Here is a 10,584-nt window from a genome sequence, read left to right on the forward strand (position 1 = left end):
GGGGACAAAGTCATAGATGAAGCAGTGGCTGTCCATCTGGTCTTGTGCAAAGCTTTAGAGCAGCAGTGGAGCAGAATCACGATTCAGTTTCAAAGCCAGGACCTTATGAGACAGATAAAGTACAACAGCCCCTCTAACAGTAGGCTAGGTACCTTGATAGATGACATACTGACCATGCAAAAGTTGTTTCGAATGTGCTTGTTTAGTTTGGCAAATGAAGATAGTATTAAACGAAGTAGAGAATTAAGTTCTCATGCCTTTGGCATTTTAGTGGATGAGGAATGGATTTTCCTCGGTGCTTGATGAGCACTAGTTGTATTGTGTTTTCGAGCCGTTGCTCGTACATGTAATTTCTTATTCCAAATGAATGAAAATCTTCTAATATTTCAAAAAAAAAAAAAAATGAAGCGGGGAGGGGAAACTGTTCAGTTGAAGGTAGGGGTGTGCAAGATCAAAAAATTTCGATTTACCGACCGAATTCGAATTAAATTCGGAATTTCGCAATCGATAATTCGAAATTTGACACTGAAATCGGAATTTTCGATTACTAATTATGCGAATTTGGTTTGAATTCGGTAATGAAGTTTTTGAAATCGGAATTTCCGATTTCAATTTCATTTTATAATATATATATATTAATATTTATTTATTTATATAATAATATTTTTTATTTCAATTTCATTTTATAATATGTATATTAATATATATTTATATATAATAATATTTTTTATAACACATGTAATATGAAATTTATATTATATAGCAATACATCTAACAAAAAAGAAAAAAAAAGGAAAAAAAGTTTCTGAATTCGGCGAATTCGAAATTTATCGAATTTCAAATTGAATTCGAAATCGAAATCGAAACTGATGAATTTGAAATCGATCGGTAATTCCTACACCAAAATTAAAAAAAAAAATTCTGAATTCAAACCTCTGATTTACCGAATTCGATACACGCCCCTAGTTGAAGGTGATTGATCTCTGCCCTGCCAATGTTTTAAAGCTTTTTATGGCCGCGAGAATGACCCCTCCTGAATTTGAGTTGGGACCTTTGAATTGATGGAAATCTAGAGTGCCATGCAATAGCGCAATGTGTCAAAAATTAACTGGATATTTGGTAGGACACAGTCAAAATTTTGCCCAGTCTAGAGATAGGGGGTTCTTGTGGGCTTAGCAGCAGGCTCCCCGTTGCGAAGGTTTGGGGTGTCATCCCCTTTGATGTATCCCACATCGAAATTGGGAGGGTTTGGATTGGTAGTTACAAGTCTCCTGTGGAACCTCAAAAAATACCGACTTTTGGGATTCTCTCGGAATTTAGATTTGTAAAAATTGACGAAAGCTCTTTGGGCTTCGAAAGAAAAAAAAAAAAAAAAAAAAAAAAGAGATAGGGAGCAAATTCGGATTGACTGATCCCCCCCCCCCCCCGGGGAACTCCTCTTACTGCAGCACCATTCATTGATCTCGTCTGCGATAATCGACACATGAAAGTTTAAATCTGTCTGTGAAAACACAAACCAAACACTACAAAGGGCTCCTCCAACTATTAACGAATATATTTGCCCAACAAAAATCATGTGAGTCGATGATTACAGAGAGTTTGCCCAACAAAAATCATGGCAGTCGTACTAATTAGTACAGAGCAGCACTACAGAGACTTCAAAAAGGAGCGAGTATTCTCGTTTTTCGTTTTTCTTGGCAGTGTAATATTTTGTGGTTCCATGACCAAATGAACCTAAGGTGGGCAGAACAGTATAGTGCTAACCTCCAACAAAAAGGATCTTGATCCTCCTCCGAGATCAGGAGAGAGTGAGTCCATTTATTCGTCCCCAGCCTCAGGGAGTATGCAAACTTGACAAGCAGCAGAGCCCCTTTTGTATGCCATCAACTCATCTCTAAAGGAGTACATGTCAATGCAATCCGCATGACAAACGAGCGTCATCTCCTTCAGAACCATTGCATTTTCCAGCAAAAACTTCACCAACTTCAATTCTTCTGGTTCTTCCCCGCAAAAGGACTCAATTTCAATGCTCTTTAGCGTATGCAGCAAACATCCAGGCACAACTTCTGGAGGCTCCCAAAAGTATGGGACGTGCCCTCTATTTTCAACCCCCACGTCCAGGCAGGTACATGTCATCCCCTGAGCAAAGAGGATAATTCAAAAAACTCTGAATCAGCATAAACCACGAATCCTGTTGATAGCATATGCTCCTCAAACAAATCACACACATACAACTTACGTCAGGAAAGACGAGGCTTTCCAGATTAGGACAGAGTCCAAGAAAACCTGGCAGCAGTATCGGGCCATGCAAATAATCGAAACCCAGCACCAGGTGGACCAAGTTGTGAAATAATAGGACTCTGCTCTCAGAAGCTGCACGTAGGGCCTGGAAACATAATAGAGCAATCACAAGTTAATTTCAGCAAAGAAAAGTCTAACAAGGATAGTTGCAAATGAAGACGTCTTGCCTTCAAAGTCTCGCCACCTAGTGATAAATGCTTCACCTTGCAGAGACTTCCAAGTATTCCGCATATCCTTTTTCCATAATTGCGTCTTTGTATATTCGTCCAACCCACCTCTTCTCCCAAGTTGTTGACGTTGATATCTGCTTCATTTACACAGGGCATGTGTTCAACCGCCATATCATCTGATGCAAAATCCACCAGTTTCATGTACTCCACATTCGGTGCCTTGACAAGTAGTTTGTACTTGATTCTGCCACCAGCTCTATTCGATGATTGCATGCTCGTGTCACCATACGATTCGAAAGTCAACCTCTTCAGTGAAGGCTGTGCGATGACAATATTCACAGCATTGTCCCATCTTTCCCTAGTTATTTGCAAGTCCTCAAGGACAGGGCAAGCAGAAAGCAGCTCTTCTATTGATGCATCGCTCACGTACATGACATATTTAAGACAAAGGGTCCTGAGTCTTGGAAAAGAAGCGGTACATGGGATGGCGAGCAGGAACCGCCCACTGAGTTTCAAAACTACCAAAGATTTAGACGAAAAAAGACTCCATGGCAACTCCCTAATACCAACAAGAGATCTCATATCAAGGTCAAGCACTTCAATGTTAGACATTATCACAATCCACATCCAAGCATAAAAGCGTTTAGGGTCAAATCTATCATCAAATGAGAATCTGAACTCTCGAATGCTCGAGTGGTCACGGACGAACAAAAGGCGATCAACAAAGTTGGTAAAACTCTGAATATCATCACTCTTTGCAAAGCCATCAAACTTAGCCATGTTACCTCTGTCTTGCAGTTTTATGTCAAAATCAAGAGTGGGTACCGAAATCCAAAGCTTCTTCCATCTTTTTGACAAAACCCCTGTCTGCGCTGCGAATCTGGTTGGAAGAAAAGAGAGTATTTGACCAAGAACTGCATCAGGTAAAGTGCTGATTCTGTCTGGTACATTGCTGCAGCTGGAGACATCTGCTCCCTTAAGAATCTTCTGATTCTTAGATTGTCCCCTCGGCAAAATCGAGTCCATCAGCTCAATGGCATATGCACTATTAAGTGGTACACCAGCAGCAACAACCCAGCAAATTAGTATTATAATATAGACAATTAAAAGTAGAGTCAGATGAGACAAGCATCACCACTCAAAGATTAGTACTTTTCCCGGACAAATTAGTTCTTTTTTAACAGAAAAAAGACAACCAATCGACTTTATCATATAAAACCAACAAAACAAGGGGATGCTCATCTTTTATTCTAATATCACCCAGCACTATTTCTTAAATCAGCACTCTAAACGAAAAACAGGAATTAAAAAAAAAAAAAAGGCTACATAGCCTTAGGAACCAAAAGGATTTGGATTCTGGTCAACTCCATACCCTCTCCTCGCATCGGATCCCTGCTTCTTCTTTCCGATCCTTCCCCTTCTGTTTGATTATCATTTCAAGAAAAGCAAGAACCTTTTTACTTAAAACAAGAAAAAGTTTTGCTTTTGCACCATCAAACATCATCATTATCATCTATTGAAGAAGAAAACATTACATGCATATGTCAAAAAGTGAAAGATTCAACTATTGACTATTCTAAACTCCAAGTCACTAACTACTCGTCACTACGAAGGAAATGAAACTCCGCTCTTGATTTGCAACTTACAACGGACGAGCTACTGCGTAATAACCAGGGAAAAAGACATCCCTGTCAGGATTGCCTGCTTGGATTGTGTGCTTTGGCGCTGGAATTTCTTGGTCGCTTCAAAAAGGCCGTAAAAACTTTCACCGCTCACCCTTCTCCAGCTAACCCCCACCTAAGGTGAAAGAAAGAAGCCCCACAGACTCTGTTGTTTCCACCGTCTTCTAGAGTAAAAAGTTTTCTAGAGTGTGAAAGTGAAGAGGCTGGAAGTTACATATATCTGGACACGTCCCAAGATTAGAATAAATTGATCATAATAAATTTGATTATGAATATCAATCAACCCACAGGTATAAATAGAAATCAATGCAAGGCAATATGGCAAACGTCAAACAAATCAGTGTGAAAATGAAGAGATTGGAAGCCTAATCGATAGAAACGGCACAGTTGTGGGTCGTTTATTGTGAACGAGCGAGAATATAGTAGACTGAGGTAAATATGTAGCATGAAACTGTCCAATTTGTATTATATTTTTGGATTTTTTTCTCGATGCACCACAATTGGGGGTGGACAAAATTATTCGCTAACTCGAAAATTCACCATATCTGATTCGAAAATTAGAATACCCGATATATATTATTTAATCAGATCAAAAGAGGGTCCTATACCCATTAAGATGCGGGGTGGGTTAAGATCATATAATTAAAAGCCTGTGGGTACCCGACCTGCTCCGCATGTATATATTTTTAATTTTTTTATACACATACTATAAAATAATATTTTTAGAACTAAATAAGAAATTTCATTAAACAAATTGCATTATAAATATGAGAAACTATAGTTTATTTACATGATTCATTTGTAGAAGTTAGAAGTTATAATCTTATATTTTACAAAATAGAGTTTAATTAATGTGGAACATATATTTAAAAAAATGTGTTACTCATTTCAAACATTTATTGATTTTGAATTCTTTTAATTTTTTACCTTTTCTTGTATTCTTTTTGCATGGTTATTTCTTGGTAGGAGACTTTTTTTGAGAAAAATCTTTATTAAATCATAGATGAATGTTTAAAATACAAAATTAAATTAGTATAAATTATTTTTTAAAAAAATTAAATAATAAGTGGGGCGGGATGGGTACCCATTGACATGACTTTATTTCACCAAATACCCTATAATCGGGTATCTGTTGCGATGCGGGACAAGTAAGAGTCAGAAAATGACTGACTCGTAAGGTGCCGGTCAGGTCAGTCAAATGGTAGGCCGGTGTCAGGACATGAATTAGTTGTAATAAATGTTCAAATTGGGTATAATTCAATTGAGGCCAAAACGATGTCGTTTTGGGATATTGCATTAGTAGTTAGTTAAGTCGACTAATTAGCCAAGTGCAAGTTGTTAGGATTGGATATAAAGTGGGGCCCACCCATGCGAAGAAAACAGAATTCCAGTAATAACATTTCATCTTCATTTTCTCCCTCTCAAATTCTCTCCCTTTCCCCTCTCTTACCTCTGATCCTCTACTTTTTCATCTCTTCTCCTCTCATTCCCAAATTTCATCTCAGTCAGTACTCAGACTTCAGCAATTGAACTTGAGTTCATGACAAATTGGTACCAGAGTTAGAAGATCCTCGGACCATTCACTATTAGCAATGGCAGAAGGCACTAGATTCCGAACATTGGAGGAGCAAGTAAGGAAACAAGAAATCAAGCCGCAGGAATTGATAGAATCTCTCCATGCATCACAGTCTGAGTAGCAACAGATCAAGAATGATCTGAAATTGGAACTAGAAGAAAAAAGCAAACGAATGGAAGGCTTGCTAACAGGAATGGAGCAGAAGTTGAGCAACCTTCTGTTAAGAATGCCTCCCGTGAAAGAGAAGACAACCGAAGAAGATGGCAGGGTGTTGATAGATCAGACACCACTTTTACCAACTCCACCAACTTACCACAGATTACCAGTGGAAGGAGAAGCTCAAAAACTCCTTAAGAAGGATTGGAGTAAGTTTCAGATTCCAAATCCTCCTAAGATTGATTTACCATTGTTTTCTGGAGAAAATCCTAGAGATTGGTTGCGAAAATGTAATAAATACTTCTTGAACTATCAAGTTCCAAATGAACATAAAATTGAAATAATTGAAATGTATCTAGAAGGCAAAGCTAACAAATGGTTTCAAAATGTAAAAATTAAGAAACCTAGGTTGAATTGAGAGGAGTTTGGGGAACTGTTATGTAAGAGGTTTAATGATAGAACTTGCAAGGATATAGTGGAAGAATTCAACAAACTGCAGCAAGTAGGCAGTATTGATGATTACCAAGAGAGATTTGAGGAATTGAAGCCTCAAATGATGATCAAAAATCGAAATCTATATGAGAACTATTTCATTTCTAGTTTCATAAATGGGCTTAAGGAAGAAATTAAGCCTGTGGTCAGGATGCTGAAGCCTTTGAATTCTCAAGAGCTCTAAGGAACACACCAGGTCATTGGGAGAAAACAGATTTGGTATAACAAGGAGTACTACCACATCTATTGGAACAAATTCATACAAGGTCCCTGCCAATAACACTTTTAAGCATCCTAAGCTCAGGAACTCACCAGGGGACACAAGAGAGCCTAAAAAGATTTCTTTGCAAGAAATGCAGTATAGGAGGAGTAATGGATTGTGTTTCAGATGCGGGGAGAAATATGGAATAAGACACCAGTGTAAAGTAGGGTACTCAAATTGCATGACATTGGAAGAGAAAGATAATGCCGCATTTAAGGATGCACTTGGAGAACAAGATGAACAGACTGGGAATCTTGGGCAGGCCATGGAAATGTCACTGCATGCCTTATCTGAGGCTTTAAAGAGGAAAACTATTACACTTACAGCTACTCTAGATGGGGAGAAAGTGTTAATATTGGTAGACACTGGAAGCTCAGACAGCTACATCAGCAATGAGCTAGTAATTGGGATGGACATAAGTTACCAGTGGGTGGATCAATCTTTCTCTGTCATCATGGGGAATGGAACCTGTGTCACCAGCAATGCTATATGCAATGGTATGCACTGGAGGATTAACCAACACAACTTCAGGTATAACCTCAAGGTCATGGAACTTGGAGGTTAGGACATAATCATGGGAGTAGATTGGATGACACATTTCAGTCTCATCACATTCGATTTTCAACAACCCAAGATATCATTGCACTATGAAGGTGATGAAATCCACCTACACGCCTAAGCAGACAACTATGATATGGATTTGATCAGAGGCAAGGACTTGAGGACATTTATAGAATACAAGAGGCAGATGTGCATGGCGATGAGCTCTCAACAGGATCAAGAAGGTAAGTTAGAACGTACACCACAAGAAGTGGAGGCACTGCTACAAGAATATAAGGATGTATTCCAGACTCCTAACTCATTACCTCCAAGTAGAAGTATAGACCATGAGATACCTCTTAAACCAGAGGCTCAACCATTCAAGCTTAAGTCTTACAGGCACCCTTATTGCCACATGGAGGAAATAGAGAGACAGGTTACTAAAATGCTGTAGAAGGCCATTGTTAAGCACAGTAACAACCCCTTTGCTTCCCCTGTGTTGCTTGTCAAGAAAAAAGAAGGCACTTGGAGGTTTTGTGTGGACTACAGAAAGTTGAATGAGATCACTGTTAAGGACAAATTTCCTATACCTAATGTAGATGAACTGTTGGATGAGTTATCAGGATCTGTGTTTAAAACCAAGCTAGATTTGACTGCAGGGTATCATCAAATCAGAGTGAAATCACAGGACACCTTTAAAACAGCATTTTCAGACTTATTGTAGCCGTTTTGAATTCCTGGTGATGCCCTTTGGGCTCACAAATGCCTTTGCAACATTTCAATCATTGATGAACCAGGCGTTCTAACCTTACCTGAGAAAGTTTGTTCTAGTTTTCTTTGACGACATTCTAATATATAGCCCTACACTGGAATATCATGTTCAACATCTAAAAATTGTACTGGAACTGTTGAGGGATCATCAACTATATGTGAAAAGGTCTAAATGTACATTTGCTTAGAAGTAAGTTGATTATCTAGGACACACTATTACTGATAAGGGGGTCAGTATGGACGACTCTAAGGTCCATAGTATCTTACAATGGCCAGTCCCAAAATCTGTCAAGGAATTGAGGGGATTTTTGGGACTCACTGGTTACTATAGAATGTTCATAAAGCAGTATGGACTTGTATGCAAACCACTGACTGAACTATTCAGAAAGGACAGCTTTAAGTGGAACATACAGGCACAAACTGCATTTGATCTTTTAAAGAAACTCATGTGCTCAGCTCCTGTTCTTAAGCTGCCAGATTTCAAGAAGGCCTTTGTGATAGAGATAGATGTCAGTGGGGAAGGCATTGGGGTAGTCTTAATGCAGGAAGAACACCCTATAGCCTTTCTGAGCAAGGCACTGTCAGCAAGGAACCTAGGCCTATCAGTTTATGAAAATGAGTTGCTTGCTCTGGTAATGACGGTCACCAAATAGAGACACTACTTAGTTGGTAATCACTTCATTATCAGAACTGACCACCAATCATTGAAGTATATGCTGGATCAGAAGCTGAACACTGATCTTCAGCACAAATGGATGACCAAGCTGATAGGGTTGGACTATGAGATACAGTACAAGAAAGAGACTGAGAATCAAGTGGCAGATGCATTGTCAAGAAGACTTGAGGGTGACCCCACTCTTCCACTTCATTCCTGCCTAGCCATCACTGTTGTTAGACCTAGATGGATTGCAGAACTACAGAAAAGCTATGAAATTGATACACTTTGCCAAGATATAATAGCTCAGTTGTCGCTGAATCCTAAGTCTCATTCTGATTATACTTAGGTAGATGGAGTACTCTGACACCAAGGGAAGATCTATGTGGGAAATGCTAATAACATTAGGAATCAGTTCATTTAGGTCCTACATGCTTCAGTAATAGGAGGGCACTCTGGACAGAGGAATTGCTGGCAGAAGGTTAAGAGCCTATTCTACTGGCCAGGTATGAAACAGGAGGTGGTGTCATTCATACAGAACTGTGACATATGTCAGAGGAATAAATCTGAGAATGTTCCCTACGCTGGACTGTTACAACCAATCACTATTCACAGCGTTATTGAGAAATTGAAAAATTGCCAATCACCAAGCTTGATCTCACATAACTATGGATTTTATTGAGAAATTGCCCAAATCACAGGGTTATGATACCATATTGATAGTCATTGATAGGTTCACTAAATTTGGCCATTTTATTATGCTTACTCATCCTTTCACAGTCAAGACAGTAGCTCAAGCCTTCTTGGACAACATATACAGAATGCATGGACTGCTAGAATCTATCATTACTGATAGAGATAGGATTTTTACTAGTGGATTCTGGAGGGAGCTGTTCAAGGTGATTGGAACATAAATACATTTTTCCTCTTCCTACCACCCCCAATCTAATGGACAGAGTGAACGACTCAGCCAGTGTGTGGAAAATTATCTAAGGTGCATGACTGGAGAAATGCCTTCTCAGTGGAGCAAATGGCTGGCAATGGCTGAGTGGTAGTACAACTCTACCTATCACTTCAGTCTTAATATGATTCCCTTTGAGGCATTGTTTGGATACAAACCAGTACCCCTACCCCTAAGACCCTATTTAGAATCAGTGGTGCTTGCAGCAGCTAACATGATTCAAGAGAGGAACAGGATTACCAATTGTTTAAGGGACAACTTAGTCAAGGATCAACAAAGGATGAAGTGTGACGACCCCACCTCCCCCTAAGGCGAACCAGAGGGTTCGGCGGGTTGCCTGCCCAACTCTCGCCGGGACTCAGTCGTTCACTACAATCCTCAAATGAAATACAAGATAAATCTCAAATATAACTCAAATGTTCCAACATTTACATATCAAAAGCGAAGCGTTCACGCTTCCACTGCGCCACTCTGATCCATGATCCCAATTCTTATACAAGAGGAATTCCACAACAATAAAATCACCACAAGCCTTCCTTTGCCACGAGTCCTGTGGAGGGGAATAAAATATTTTTGGGGTGAGCTAGAAGCTCAGCGAGTAACCATTAAAATCAGTAATCAAATCGGTTTCACAATAGTTCATTTCAATGATGTCATAAATCAAATGATAAGTCCAGAAACAATTACAACATTTACAATACATTAAAATGGAGTATCAATAATTCAAGGAACATTTACAATGGAAAGCGATAGTAACATTCATTAAAAGGATACGGGCTCACATGGAGCTATTCGTTTGTTCGTTCGTTCCCCTGACATTCCCCCTTATACCTCCAATCGTTTGAAAATACATTTTTTTTGTAAGTAGAATCCCTCGTTCATCCTTTTGTTCGTTCATCCCCTTTTCCGGACGTTGACCGGACTCCACCCATCCGACCATTGGCCGGACTCCACCCATCCGGACGTAGCCGGACTACAAGGTAATACTCGAGTATACCAAATTCACCCAGGGTCACCC

The 10,584-nt window shown here is 39.3% G+C and overlaps 2 protein-coding genes across 4 annotated transcripts; one reads left to right on the top strand and one right to left on the bottom strand.

Annotated features, from left to right (window-relative positions):
• Positions 1 to 1,531: 1,531 nt before the first annotated feature.
• LOC113706478 (FBD-associated F-box protein At4g10400-like) lies at positions 1,532 to 4,417 on the bottom strand. 3 transcript variants are annotated; one of them, XM_027228388.2, is made up of 4 exons: positions 4,118 to 4,417; positions 2,469 to 3,516; positions 2,240 to 2,386; positions 1,532 to 2,139 (listed from the first exon to the last, which is right to left on the bottom strand). In XM_027228388.2, exons 2-4 carry the CDS (start codon positions 3,495 to 3,497, stop codon positions 1,819 to 1,821), a joined length of 1,497 nt encoding a protein of 498 aa, XP_027084189.1. In that variant the 5' UTR covers positions 3,498 to 3,516; positions 4,118 to 4,417; the 3' UTR covers positions 1,532 to 1,818. The 3 variants fall into 3 exon arrangements, with proteins under 3 accessions (XP_027084189.1, XP_071919581.1, XP_071919582.1); XM_072063480.1 differs by having other exon boundaries at positions 1,709 to 2,139; positions 2,505 to 3,516; positions 4,118 to 4,259; XM_072063481.1 differs by lacking the exon at positions 4,118 to 4,417 and having other exon boundaries at positions 1,709 to 2,139; positions 2,469 to 3,030; positions 3,257 to 3,393.
• Positions 4,418 to 6,730: 2,313 nt separating this feature from the next.
• Positions 6,731 to 8,954, top strand: LOC140013745 (uncharacterized). Its single transcript, XM_072063822.1, has 5 exons — positions 6,731 to 7,199; positions 7,323 to 7,615; positions 7,691 to 7,839; positions 8,336 to 8,582; positions 8,676 to 8,954. Exons 1-5 carry the CDS (start codon positions 6,731 to 6,733, stop codon positions 8,952 to 8,954), a joined length of 1,437 nt encoding a protein of 478 aa, XP_071919923.1.
• Positions 8,955 to 10,584: the final 1,630 nt, after the last annotated feature.

Source organism: Coffea arabica, chromosome 8c, assembly GCF_036785885.1.
Source record: "Coffea arabica cultivar ET-39 chromosome 8c, Coffea Arabica ET-39 HiFi, whole genome shotgun sequence".
Classification (NCBI taxonomy): domain Eukaryota; kingdom Viridiplantae; phylum Streptophyta; class Magnoliopsida; order Gentianales; family Rubiaceae; genus Coffea; species Coffea arabica.